The sequence below is a fragment of the Myiozetetes cayanensis genome, unplaced genomic scaffold (assembly GCF_022539395.1).
Source record: "Myiozetetes cayanensis isolate MyiCay16 unplaced genomic scaffold, myiCay2020 scf3, whole genome shotgun sequence".
In the NCBI taxonomy this organism is placed as follows: Eukaryota; Metazoa; Chordata; class Aves; order Passeriformes; family Tyrannidae; genus Myiozetetes; species Myiozetetes cayanensis.
Genome location: NW_026087521.1, coordinates 69,676,914 through 69,691,421, shown reverse-complemented (window position 1 = coordinate 69,691,421; position 14,508 = coordinate 69,676,914). Strand labels below are relative to the sequence as shown.

The following is a 14,508-nucleotide window of genomic DNA, read 5'->3' as shown; positions in this document are numbered from 1 at the left end:
TTCAGAAGAGCTTTCCTTCCCTTCCTTCCGAGATTTTGTGGGGAATGGCCCAAACCAGTTTCACCCGAGGCTCTCTGAACATCACTGGTAGCTTTGGTCTCAGCTCAGGTATGGTCATAAAGCTACAAGAGCAGGTGTCCAACACTCAGAGGGCTTTGCTGTGCCTGATAGAGCAGAAAGACATTAAAAGCGGTGCCTACGTGCTGTAACATCACCCTTTAGCAGACGGGGATCCAGCTCAGTCTTCACGTTGGATATCTGAATAGTAAATGCAGGCAAATGTTCCTCTTTGCCTGGGACCGTGTCTGCCTCCCCACGCGCTGCGTTCCCACATTTCCTCGGCACAAAGGCTCCGCTGGGATGTCGCTGGGGGAACCTCCCTGATTAAACAGCAGCAGATCAAAAAAAATAGTTGTATTTCCAGTGTTCCTGGACTGGGTTCCTGCCATGCTACCCTGAGTTTGAGTGTACTTTTTTTGCCAATATTGTGGTTTGGTAAAAAGAGGATGGCTGGGGCAATGACCTTGTCCTAGTATTGTAAAATGTGGAGATTAGATCATTTATTAGTCTTTGCATACTGAAAAGGCCACCTTTCCCTCATTTCTGTCTTCACCACAATCTCACTACCTGATGTTATATGTACAAACACAACATGATACATTTCTACACAGTATCGAGTATATCAACCTACATGACCTGTTTTTTTAGCATAGATTTTGTTCCCTGCAAAAAATGTTTCAGGCTGGGAGTGTTTACTACTCCTCATTTGAGCTGGTTGTTTGTTTCGTTTGTTTACTTCTCTTCTGTTTGGTTTTTTTGCCAGATGGCTATAAAAATAAGAAAGTTCCCAGAAAATACATAATAACGTTATAGTTAAATAACATTTTTTAGCCTTTAGGGAAAAAATAATCTTTTTTCCTCAAACAAACCAAGTATGCAAAGTGGGGTGTATTTTCATTTCTTTGTTCAGTAAAGCCACAGTGATGATGTCCTGTCCAGAGGCAAGGGGAATGTGATCCTGCTCCATCACTTCATTCCTGCTTGTGCCATAGCCCAGAAATACCCCAGTCAGCCTCTCAGGAAAGCAGGTGGATAATCTTTGTAAAGAAAAAGTCACCACAGTATTTTATTCTGATTGTTTCCTTAGCAAGAGGGGCTAATTTACAGTGCCTGAACAATGCGGTCCTTACCGAGGCCAAGCGCTTGTTAAATTTAATGGGTTACTTTACACAGGTATTTGCAGAGAATGCAAATAGGTCTCAGCAAGGCTGAGCTTACTAGCACTAGCCCAGTCTAAAATAGGAGGATTTAGCCTTCTGGCACTATCTGTAGGGGGCCAACCCATGCAGCTGTTGAGCCTCTTGTCACAGTAGTCCCAATGACTTATCCACCACCACCAGCAGAAATTTATCATGAGTTGGCATCTGTGAAGCAGCATTTGTCCCCCAACAGACACAACTGGCGTTTTACAGAGTTTCTGTGAGTCTAGTAGTTTGTGGCTTTATTCCAGGTGTTCGTGGCTGTCTGATCCAAACAGATCTGCTGTGCACTGCCCGCTTCATCTTCCTGTTGCTTCACGTTAGAACCTTCCTCTCTGGCAACAAGAGAGGTAAGGATGGCAAGGGACAGAAGAGGCCTTAACACAATAGTGAAAAGGAGATGCAGGGACATAGTTTTGGTGCATTTTACAATAAATGCTGTAATATGTTATAGAAGAAACTATTTGCTTTCAAATAAGCAGCTTTCTCAATGGTAAAACTAGGACTTCAAAGCATGGAAAGCTGAGATGGGGCTTAGATAAGAGGAACATAATTTTCTGTGAATACTTTATCATAGCTCTGAGTTTAAAACCTCAGAGATGCTGCCATAAGAAGGCAAGACATATTCTCCTGCATCAAAATAGCAGTTACCGTGGATAGCTTTGGCTTGCCTGCTTTTGTGGGCAGGTATATTTTTTGGGAAGGTCCTTCAATAATCCCCCAAACAGCACTGACTGTGTTTTGCACTCACCTGGCAAGGAAGCTGTGCAGAGGCAGTGAGTGTGGAGTCTGGAAAGAGCCCTGGAGAAGCAGAGATGGTGGAACAGGTGGATGAATGATCTTAGCAGGCCAGACTTAAAACTCCTGCCTAAAAGTCTGGCAAGAGATCAGCGTCTTAAGGATAATAAACAAACAAATTGTCTGGTATAAACAATATTTTCACTGATTGTTTTCCCCAAGGAACATTATTTACTGCAGTAAACGTATTTGCTGCAGTTTTTCCACAAGCTCCTTGGATGCCTTCAGGAAGGCAGATCCCTGTTCTCCCCTTTCCTGTGTCTTTAGGCCTACATACGTAGCATGTCATCAGATAAATTATTTTTATAAAAGTCTGTCCAACCTGAACCTCCCCTGGTGCAGATTCAATACTTCCCAGAATAATCTTCTCCTTGAGACTGACAGGCCTGTGGTTTCCAGGGTCCTCCTCATTCTTTCACTCAGCTTCCAGTCAGCTGGGACCTCTCCAAAATTCCACAGAAGATTTCATCCTTGTACACAGATACTTTGTTACCAGAAATCAGTTTGACTTCTAATGATTTTTAGGGATTTTAAGAGTTCAGCTTTTCTCTGTGCTTGACAGGAGCTGCCTTTTCTTGTTGCACATTTAAAGCCCTGAAGCTGTTAAGGACAGCTGAGTGCCATCTTAACGTGCTCCCATAAAAACGGTTATGTCTTCTTGGAACGAGGTAACTGCCCATATCACCTAAATGGATTGCTACCACCTGAAAAAAGGCAGCAACTGGTGTTCTGCAGCCTTCAGAGACACCCTCAGTCACGCTGACAGCATTTACATCATTTACAACGTATATAAAATCAGCGGAGTGTAAAGTCACATAATAAATGCTTTCCCTTAACGAGCTAAACGAGGATATGCAGCGGGATGCTGGGATGGATGGGATGCCTCCTGCCTGTCCTGCAGCAGGTGGCTGCTGCAGAGCTAGCAATGCTCCACAGGCTGTGCTCAGCTCCTAACCAGCCCTCGCTGCTGAGTGGCAAACCCCTACCAGGTGTTAGCAAACCTGCACCAGGTGTTGTTAAACCTGCACCAGGTGTTACCCAACTGAGCTAATGACAGCTCTGCTTTCTGTCTGCCTGAGCACGCAGTGACAGCTTGCACTGCGAAAGGTGATTCAAATCAGACCTAACTACTGAGGCCACTGAGTCTATTTTCTGTCAATCATCTGTTTTCATCATTACCAGCATCACGTGGGCCACTGATTGTACGGATTCTACTTGCTCTGTAACCTCCAGACTACCCAAGGGTACAACCATAGTAAAATTCAGCAGCAAATAAATACACTTTTTCTACAGGAAAGCTGAACCCACACTTTTGATCTCTCTTTAAGTCACTGCTGTGGGTGCAAACGTAGCTTGCTCTCATCCTAGTCCTCAGCAGGACAAGCAGCAGCTGTGTTTGGAGGAGTCACAGGTCTTCTTGGCAGCCTGTGGTGGGAACAGCCCACCAGGCCACCAGTGGAAGAGTTTCCTTCCTCTTTTCTTGAGGAATAGAAGTGTGTGGAAAAGGGCACCTGCACAGTAACATCAGAGTTAAAGAAATAGTTAAAGGTCTTGGAGGGATGTTAGTGATGTGGTGCTTCACTGTGGCCACCATTTCTTCCTGCTCTGAAAAACTCTCCTTGAAGCCTGTTTGGAAGGAAATTAATTCAGTGGCCCAGCACCCACAGACTCCAGTTGTTTGATGAGAAAGAAAAAGCTCTCTCTGTTGCTTAGGGATGAAAACCAGACCAAGATATGTAAATGCTATCAAAAAAGAGGAGTTCTCTTCTGATTCTTGTCCATGTACACAAATAAACAGCAGGCAGGGGTTATCCATTCCATTTTATGTTTATTATGAAAGTGATTTTAACAAAAGTTTTATTACATGCTTCATTTTGAGCTTTGACGTAGCAAATCAAAGCTATTAATATACAGAGGCAAAAGGAAATGTATTTTCTTATAAGGTACATTTACAACAACATCTTCTACTATAAATCTGAACAGAATTGTTAAAATATTGGTAAAGCTTAGCACTGTATTTTATTTTCTAAGTATCAAATTTTGTACAGTTATTCGCTATCCTTGCCCTAAACTATTATCGTACATTTCATGTGGAAATACTGTTTGTACACAATTTACATTGGTAATAAAGCTTAGAAGTCCCAGCAGCATCTACAACAGTTTAAAATGTCAACAGTTCAAAATGTCGCCCTTGTGCAGTGATTTACAAGGAGCAAATTGGGGCAGAAGCCATGTATTTTCCCCCAAAATCTATTCTACCAGAAATTCCTGCTTAAACTGGTGATGGACGTGATGATGGTGAACTTTTTGCCTAAAAAAGGCTCTATGAGCTGATCCAATATGAGGTTTTATCTCTTCCAGTAGGAGCACAGAGGTACCTTCCCTTGTCTTTTTACTATTCTTGGCTGTAATCCATTGAATTCCCTTTTATTTTATTTCTGAGCTTTGTGTAGCACTAACTTTAAAATACATATTCTTTATATATTATGAAAACAGTAAACAGTTCAGAATGACACTTGACAGTCAGTTCTGTGGAAAGGAACATGTTAAATTGCCCCAAAAACCTCTTCCTATGATGCCAGTGAGACTGAAGGAATAACAGGATCTATAATCTGGAAGGATAACCACCCCCGTCTCCTAAAGTACCTTTATAATCATCATGTTGAGTCTCTGCTGCTTTCAATGCAAATGAATGGCCTTTCTAAGTTATAAAACATAGAAAACAATATTTACAAAATAATTTTAATTAAAAAAGTAACAAAAACAAACTCTAAAAAAAGATATTTTCACAATCATTAAAATAAAGTTTAATTAATCAAAGCCACTTCTTTTTCTAGATATGGAGAAGTTCAGCTAAAATTGAATTGCAATTGTTGGTATAACTTGCTATCTCCACTTTCTGAATACAGATGGTTTAAATTATTACATCTAAAGGTACTTCTGTACATTTTACTCTTGTATATTACATATTAATTTTATAGATTAAAAGCTGAAACAGAATAAATAAATGAAATAACAAACTGGAACTGTATATATTCAGCTACTTAGTGAACAGGTTTTTGACACTGTTTATTTCCCAGTCTGTTTCTATTCAGATGAGAGATGTTATGATAAAACCTGAGACTTGTCTCTGAACCCAAGTCTCACTCTGAGGAATAAGCTCATAGTACCTTACAGAAATTTCACTTCTTCCATAAATTCTTATGGAAGACAAAAGTTTGTTTGTTTTTTTTTTTCCCAAGTGCTTACAACAACAGTCTCTCGTTCTAGAAAACTATTTCAATAAAGTCTCAAAGTATTGAGAGTCTACAAGAAACTCCTCCAGTTACTACCATTCCTGTCCATCAGTGGTTTTAAACTCGGAAAAAAATGCAACTACTCGAACTCACGACACAGATCCAGGGAACTGCCATCATCAGAAAATCACCCCTGAGGTGGTTGAGAAATTTGGGTTCAGCTGCTGAAGATTTCACTCCAGCTTCTTCTTAAGAGCCCCAAAGGTATTTAGAGTGCCAGACATGGGAACTGTCACAGAGCAGGGAGGTTTTACTGTCTCAAGACCTGTCAGCAGATCCTGCAGAAAAGAGTCATCCCCTGCTTTTGCTCCTGAAGTTCCCAACCTGTTTTCTGCAAGATTAAAACTGGGTTGTTTATAGTTTGGACTGACCTGAGAAATCTGAATCTGTTGGGCAGGCTTACAAAGGGCCCTGGGGTGGGGTTTGACTTTCCTTTTTCAATGCTGAACACATGTAAAGGATGTTTCTTGTTGGTGTGGCATCATCCTCGTGTTCTGCTCACAGACAGAGGACCACAGGCGAGCTCTGCTCTTTCCAAACCAGCTGACAACTCAGAATGGGGGCTCTGAAAACTCTGTGACCAATCCAGTATTTATTTAAGCTACTCTAAAACTAAACTAAACTAAACTAAACCTGGCTTTTTAAAGCTAGTTTTAAGTAAACTGACTTACTTTTAAGTGAGCTTACCCTAGAATGAAGCTGATGGGTAGGAAAGATTAGTCTAAATCTTAAGTAGTCCTAATTTGATTCTATGAGGGAGGCACAAAGAGGAAATAAATTCCTTTTGAAAAATTTGTCTTTAGGTAAAAATCTGGTGTATGATGGAGCTGAAAGAAGACTGCAAGCAGTTTTAAATCCACTTTCAAGGAGCTAAATCTTCAGGCAGAATGAATCTTGCTATTGCAGATGGCGATGTATTGAACACCAAATCCTGATGGTGCCTGCACTCCAATGACACACACAGACCTTGCCCTAAGTGCTTTCAAGGCACGACTCAGGGCTTGCTTAGCAACTTCTGATTGTTGCAGGCTCCTGGACTGTGGCAGGAGGTGATTTGGTGGCCTGTGAGAATGTTTAGGGATGATTCACCGCCACCTCACTAAAAATAAGTGCAGTGTTTAAAGCAGAGGAGGCTTAAAATGGTAAGTGCTGCAGGTGCAGCTTTTAAGCACACAGGCATTTGCAAATGGAAAATAAAGAGCTCTGTTTGTGCCAAAGAATTGGGCAATCACAAATGGGCACTTCTTCAGCCTTCCTGCAATAACACATAAACATGTTGTTGCACCTCTCCTGCATACCATGAGTAATTCTGGAAGAGCAGATGCAGGGCTGGATTTCTGATGTTTAAATGCAACATTTCACATTCAGGGTAAAAGCTCCAATTCTGTGTTCTGTGCTCTACTGCTTCTACCATTTCACAAAGCTGGTTTTCTGAAAGGCAGCCACGTTCCTCCTTGTGTGTATTTTGATTCCCAAACGTTCCCAGGTCTTCTCCATGGAAGAAGACTTCCCTTGTTGTCGTGCTGCTACTGTGTAGGAGCAACAGGTTCTCTGACCTCTGACAATGAAGGCATCCTACACTAACAAATGGAGAGCTGAACCCACACCTTCTATTTGGTGACTGCCAGTTTCTGTAACTATAAATCTAGTATGAAATTCAAAGCATTTTTAACTTCATGTACCACTTGTCATTATTGCTTTTTTCACTGGAAATAGAAATTTGCACATCCGAGAGTATTTCTAAGCAGAGCCGCAAACATTCAGACCTGACTCATTTTTCTAATCATGCCCAAACTTGATGGTCATTAAGAAAAAAGTTTTAGGATTTTTTTAAAAATAACATGGATTTTACTAAACTGTACAGCAGTTTTTATTTTACTAAACCTGTACAGCAGCAGGTTCCAAAGTCTGCTCACCGAAGCCTGAAATTCTAAAGGTCACTGTAAATAATTCACCAAATGAGGGAGTTAATTTTCTCCATGTTTTTAATATCTTTTCCTTCATATCTTTCAGTGGAATGGCTGCAATCCTGACCTGTTCTAATGTATCTTAAGAATACTCTGAATAACCTGTCAGACTCTGAAGTAGTTTTTGTAGCTATACACTCTCACAGAATTGAGTGCCTAAAAACTTTTTAAATTTTTCTTTCCTACAAATAATTACTGAGAAGGGAAAAAAATACATTAAATTTTTTTTTCCTTGTTGTTGTTCTAGACACACAGCGAATCCAGGAGTGATAAGAATGCCTTTTTTGAAAGTCCACTTTTCATAACTTGTGGTGAATAATAAATAAAAGTAGTGACAACATCCTCTCAAAAGGTTTAGGTTTAACAGCCTTTAACTTTTATGGTAACTTTTATGGAGAAGTTACATTTGGAAATGAGGGTTAATGTAGGTATTAAAGAGAAAGCCCATTGTTAGACCCTAAGTTGAGGCTGTCTCTGAAGATTCCAACTCCTCTGCATATATTGAAAGAGATTGTCCCAGAGTAAACCATTATCCAGCATTATAAAACTCCAAAAGGCTTCAGTTCGGTGTCAACAGAAGTGACAAGCACTTGGAGAAGTCATTTAATCCTCTACACAAAGTTACATATAGATATGAGTAAATAGGGTGTGTGGGAGTAAAGATTTAAGCATGAATAATATTTACAGTAACTAGAGATAACATTACTAATGTACCCACAAATAGAAGTATATATTTATATATTTATATATTGTACTTAATTAGATGCTCTCTTAATGGAAAGAAAAACAAGACTACTGGTGTTGCTGTTCCTTTCTCACACATCCTATTGTAAATGCCTTTAAAGGGACCAACTGGGGCACGGAAATCCAGAGCTAAATCTGTTTTAATCAAGTAATCCACAGTGGCAAACCTCTGAGGAAGTTTGGAAGAGGACAGATAAAAACATTAGGACATAAGGGCATGGGACTCAATCTCATGTTGTTCATGAAACAAAATTATACATATGTTTGTTTGTTTTTTTTTTCTTTTCTGTTTTTCCCTTTTGATTTCTACTTGGACAGAGGTTCCACCAAGCCACAGCTGAGAAATAACAAAATTTAGATTGTTTTGTTTTCTTCTAAAGATTCAAATATAAACTTCAAGTGCAATTCAAAAAACCCAAATATTATTTATACTACATACTTCTCTCTACAACAGAACTTATCTGCAGGTAGTTTAATCACATTGGAATAGATTCCTCCTTTCTTTGACAAACGTTATTGTCGATGGAATAATAAAAAGCTTGAAAGAATATTTTCTACACGGTGAAATTTCAAATGGGGAGTGAGGATACCCTAGTGCAGACACAAATTCAGATCTTCAACGAGATGCACTCAGGGATGCACAATTTTTTTTTTTTTTGGTAGTAAAAATCCCATTCAAAACATTGACTTTTAACAGTTATAAAACATTACAGGTGTTCTTCCGTATACAGCTGAGAACAAAGACTGCAAAAAAAAAGAGCCTTCAAATTAGCAAATGTTTCTACTATGGAGGAAAGATGGTATTTGACAGGAATGCAAAGTAACCAAAAATTGAGTACCGCTGGACTACTTGTATGGCCGGAGAAATCTGGACACTTTGGATCGCAGCAGCTTTATAAATGATCTTGGGAACATCTCCTTTGACTCTTGTGCTGTGTACTTGAAATAGTTTTGTGGGTGTGCCAGTACATCAAAGAGAGCTTTAATCAGTTTCTTGTCCTGTGGAAGACAAAATATATATATATATATATGTATGTATGTTAGGTAAAAGTAGAGTTTGGATGTAGTGTCTGCCCAGGTTTTGAAATTAAAGAACAACAATCGGGTTTCTCTTGCAACACTTGAGTCTGGGTGAAGCAGAGTACAGAAACTGCTCCGTGTTGCTGTGGAGTTTTATACTGATTAATCTGTCTACAATTAGCATTCCTGGAAGGTCTTGTTCCGAGAGGGACAGAGTTAATCACCAACTTGCTGCAGTCCCTTTGGAAAGCCATTTCATGGACAGCTCACAATGCTCCATACGATGGTTATGTCTTGTTGAGGCAGGACAGTGATTTAGGTAAACACATTTTTTAATGCACGGGAAACTTAATGACTCATTTAAACGTTGAAATGCCAGGCTGAGGCTGGCAAAGGCCCTTCAAACAATGGGCTCTTCATTCCTGGCTGAGTAACTTTTCTAACATACAATCTTATTAATCACATTAGCACACATTTAATTCAGTTCCTGATTCCACAAAGGACTGAGCTGAGCCACTGATTTTTGTGCTGCTTCAAATACCGGCACAAACCTCAGAAGACAGAGAATTGAATTTGGGGTCACACCTGAGCTTTAAAAGTAATGACCCTCTCAAGGTAATAAGGACTATTTTGGGAAAACACTCAGTAAAAGGAGTTATTGGTTGGCCTCAGATAAAGCAGAAATTTCTCACCTTTAGAATTTCTTGATGATTTTCTGACGCGTATAATCGGCCGTCTCGAACAATATCTTCTATTAGTTGTTGGTAATCCTCTGAAAAATAAAGATCACTTGAGTGACTGTTTGGGACACCTTTTGGGGGGATAACAGCCAGACATTAGACCTCCTCTTGAAGACAGAGCTGAGAAATGTCACATCCAGTTCATTATTCAGTGTCTCTCAGGCTGCTTTAGTCTAAGTTTTAAAAAACTCCTGAAAATTCTCTACTGCTTTAGAACAGTAATTCTGATGAATTGTCCCTATAAATGCTAACATCCTCGAAATATTACTCCCCCCAGATAATTATCTGCATATCCGATGAAGAAACAGGACCAGGGATAAAAAACAACTGACAATATACATTTATATTATTTCAAAGTCTTCACAACTAAAAGTAATTCAATGGACTAAAAATGAGCTACATCGAAGTTTTTCCTCACTGTCCTCCCCCTGTAAGCAGTGTAAGAGAGATTCTGAAGGACAATTTTCTGCACATCAGACGTAACACGAAGATGGAAAACAATTCCATTCTCACCGTCGTAGGTCACGTAGGGGACCTGAAATCCTTTGCCACTGTTGCCTTCATTTGACTTGAACTGAATCCAGAGCTTCCTCGATCTTGAGGTAAATGCAATAGGTCTCTCATAAGTCTGACATGTTTCATAGGTAGTGATTGAAGTAGGAGAAGCTGGAAACAAAGTTAAATGATGCTCTTTGTAAAATGGTTTTTTTTTGCCACCTTTCCTCATCTAGGGGTCAGAGATGTCAAATTGACAGGACGCTTCTCAGCTGACAAGTTTTTTGTGATTGAATGGTTTTAGTCTTTATCTGCTTATAAAGGAGAAGTAGGATTTTCCACAAAGGTAACAGGAGTCCCACAGCAAGAAGCTTAAGTAGATGGTGAGGCATAATTTTTGACATTTATAAAGTTACTATCGATGTTACTTATTTTGTTTCCTTCTCTAGCACTGAATTCCAGAGTTCCCATATGCTTGTTCTAGACAGGTAAAGAACAAGTCAGCTGCACACAGGCTCTCAAGGACAAAAAATTGTGAAAACTGCTTTAGCAAATAAAATACACCATTTTAGTGAGTAAAATACACTGTTTTGAACAAAGCTCCATATATAAACAGTTCCCATAGAGGTTTGGTGCTTCTTGGAGATACAGCAACAGATCAGCAGATGGAATCTGCTCCATGGGAAACAGGAGAGCATCTCACTGGTGTCTTAACTCCACATAAAACTGGGAAAACTCTGGAGTTCTTGAGGGTGTCAGTGGTACCAACCCACTGCCAGGATTTAGCAGTAACTTCAGTGTATGTGTATTTATGAAGGGTGAGAGGACAACCTGTACAGATTAAAGATGACCCTCCCAATATAACTTAGCATGGCTGTGTTGACTTCTAGAGAGGCAGTGATTTACCCCTTGTGATAACCGGGCCAGACAGAAGCCCATTACCTGCTCTGTGATTCAGACAAGAAACCTGCCTAATTAATATCACTCAATTGTTATTGGTAGGGTTTTGTTGTAATTTCCTGTGCCCCTTCATTCCACAGTCTTTTTAGAAACACCAGCTGTCCCTTCAACATGAACTTTCCACTCCAGTCAGTTTGCAATAATAAATACAACCCACGTCTGGCAACTCACCACTTTTCCTCATCACTAAAACATCACCACATTCATCTTCGATTGGGAGGAATATCTCAGGCACTACGATGAGTATTCTCCTCTTTGGGGGTGGGTTTATATTCCAAATGCACTCAACATTAGCTGGGTAGTCTCCAGGATAGTTGGGTGATTCAATGTAGCCAGTATAGTCCCCGAGTTCTCCTCCACAGTGCTGGTCTGGGGAGAAACAGAAATAATTAGCATTTGCGTCAGCTGATCAGCTAATTTGAGGTGTTTCTCTAGATCTGTCAAGAGCAAGTCGAAACTCCTCCTTGTGGCTTTAGAGAGGCACGAGGAAAAGCCTTTAGGGAAAGCCTTTAAAGGAATACTTGATCTGCAGGGTTGCTCCAGCTGGTTTGCAAAAGCTTAATCTCAGGTGCATAAACTGATTTAATACCTCATTCAGGCTGCTTTAACATTTCACTGAGAAACACAGGTAGGTAAACATGATCCAGCTGTGGAGTTACTGGCACAGGGGTCACCATGGAGACTGTGCTGACATGAACCTGGTTTCACTTCACTTGTTTTTTAACCTGATTTGGCTGAATGAGCGTGATCTTGATCACAGATCTGCCTTGCTTCATCTCACATTAAAGCAGCCAGTAAAGAATCTCTACTGAAGGATCAGTTTTTCTTTCTGAGTTTTCAAAACTCCTCTTCATTTTGGCACAAGTCACTTAAGCTTGATCTCTCCAGGCCTACTCATCCACATAAAACTAGATATATGTTTGAATATTTTGCTTAATCCATCAAAGATTGTGCAAGGTCAGAAAGTGGCTTGAAAACAGGGAGTATCTGAGACAGCAGGAGAATCATCAAACTTCTTCAAATTCCTTACAAATATATAATTTACTCCAATTTCATTAGGAATGATGAAGGGTTAGGCACATCTCACATATTCAGAATAAAAACTCACGATAGCTTTGCACGTGAACAGTTAGTTTAGATGACGTTGCTTAATTGTTATTGGAGACACTGTCTTAAATTAGCATGGTAGAGGTGAAAACAAAAGCTTGCCTAAAAGAATCAGTCGTTCACAAAAGACCAAATAAAACTGCACTGAAATCCTTGGGAAGATTTAAAATGGTAATTAAAGGTAGGAGGCTGAGTACTGCAAAAAAGCCTACAAGATCTCACTGTCCTAAGTGATTCTCTGGCAGCTGCAGAATGCAGGGCCATTTCTGCTAATATTTTATAGTTATTATAAGATGGCAGTAACTCTGAGAGAGGATGTTGTGCTCTAACAGAGACACACAGAAATAGGCCTCACTGTTAGATAACCTACAGGATTGGGGAAACTAAAGGCTCTGTAGATGGCACTCTATGAAATCATATTAAACCTAAAACACTCATATGGATCAAATGGTACTTTTTCAATTTTTTTCCCTCATCGTTTTCCCAGTTCTTACTATTCCCTCTGGCAGTAGATACATGCTAACTAGGAAATACAGAATTGAAGTCCAGCCCGCGAGATGGAGCCTTCAAGCTGCAGTTCAGAGCCAAAGCTGTGCTCTGTGTCCCCAGCCCGTATCAGTGTGACTCACTTTTGCAGTGTGTAACATTAGTGGAGCCATCAAAATCTGTGCTGGTGTTCCCAGGGCAGGTGATGCAGTAGTTCTGCCCAAACTCAGGCTGGTAGGTTCCCACGGGGCATCGGATGCATCTGTGCGTGGTGGAGTTGTAGTAGTGCCCAGGAGAGCAGTGAACTGCAAGGCAGGAGGTGTATTATTTTCAGAAAGGAGCAATTTCAGTGCAAAGAGAACTTCCTACCCTGGACATACCTCAGGATCCCTGTCCTGCAATACTTATTAAGTGTAAAGGGCAGAAAAGACACCAGCAGGTCCCTGCATTTCCCAGTACAAAGGATCTTTAACTACAATCCCAAGACTAGAGCTAAACCCTGATGAACTAGTAGGGAGTGCCACACACGTCTCTCACTGTTTCCTATGAATTTATAATAAATGGAAGCTGATGCAGGCCCACCTCAACAAGAAAAATTACTTTCGCAACATCAGGAGAGAGGTTTCCACTTCTGTCTGTTTGCATGTCATTCCAGTAACTAAACCAAAATGCATTTGAGCAGATTCCTTCTTCAGCACTGGCACTGGAAGTTGATATTATGGAACACAGAACGTGCTGCACCCTCACAGTTTCTGCCTGGCCCATTAATAATCAGTCCTTGGCTTCCTAGAACTTCTGCAGTGTTTTGTTTTTCTGACGTGACACATAAAAATATACAAGATATGGGAGCTAAAGCACTGTCTAATGCAAGTTTATTTCTTGCCATACAGTGGGGCTGATTCACTTACCAGTTTCAGTGCTGACCCTGGACCTGCCTGTGGTAAATCCCAAAGAAAACCAAAAAGAGAGAACGTGAATCATGGAAAAAGTCTGAAATTCACCTTTGGTTTCACAGTCTTGGAAGGAAACAGCACCTTCATATTTGGTCACCAGCCCACCGCCACACGGAAAGCAGAGGGTCCTCCCTGGTTCAGGCTGGTAGGTACCAAGAGGACAGACTGTACAAGGTTTAAAACCATCTGAAGAGTAGTGCCCAGGAGAACACTGCCCTAGAAAGTGAAAAGGATCCTCTGTATTAGTGCATTGAATTTTCTGGGCGAAGTATAAAACCCACCAGCGATTTAGCAAGGCTTCCTGCAGCTTAAACCGTGTGACATCAAGGCAGCTGCACATCCAATCCTAATCTTACCTGCTGGTTTTGTATTGTTCCTGTCACTGCTTCCTAAAAACACCACCAGTAAATAGAACTAGTTTCTTAATATGCTTTTTGGTAACTGTATCTCTGTTTGGTTTGTTTTTTTTGTTGTTGTTTTTTTGTTTTGTTTTTTGTGTGGTTTTTTTGTTTTGTTTTGTTTTGTTTTTTTGTTTTTTTGGTGTGTAGTTTTTTTTTTTAATTAAGATTTTGTTAAAATACTTCGTACTTTCACCAAGTCTCTTGTCTGAGTATTTCAAAGCACTTTGTCAGCTGTTGTGACACAGAGCTCAGAGAAATATTATGTTACCAGTTTGAAGACAA

General features: G+C 40.2%; 1 protein-coding gene across 2 annotated transcripts in view; it reads right to left on the bottom strand.

Moving 5' to 3' along the window:
* Nucleotides 1-5,278: 5,278 nt before the first annotated feature.
* Nucleotides 5,279-14,508, bottom strand: part of SCUBE1 (signal peptide, CUB domain and EGF like domain containing 1) — a 169,062-nt gene continuing 159,832 nt past the window's right edge. For both annotated transcript variants that reach the window (XM_050325506.1, XM_050325507.1), the window contains 6 exons: nt 13,874-14,041; nt 13,016-13,177; nt 11,451-11,648; nt 10,338-10,490; nt 9,777-9,856; nt 5,279-9,063 (listed from right to left, as the gene is read on the bottom strand). In XM_050325506.1, coding sequence (XP_050181463.1) covers nt 8,911-9,063; nt 9,777-9,856; nt 10,338-10,490; nt 11,451-11,648; nt 13,016-13,177; nt 13,874-14,041 — 914 coding nt within the window. In that variant the 3' untranslated portion in view covers nt 5,279-8,910. The remainder of the gene's footprint in view (nt 9,064-9,776; nt 9,857-10,337; nt 10,491-11,450; nt 11,649-13,015; nt 13,178-13,873; nt 14,042-14,508) is intronic.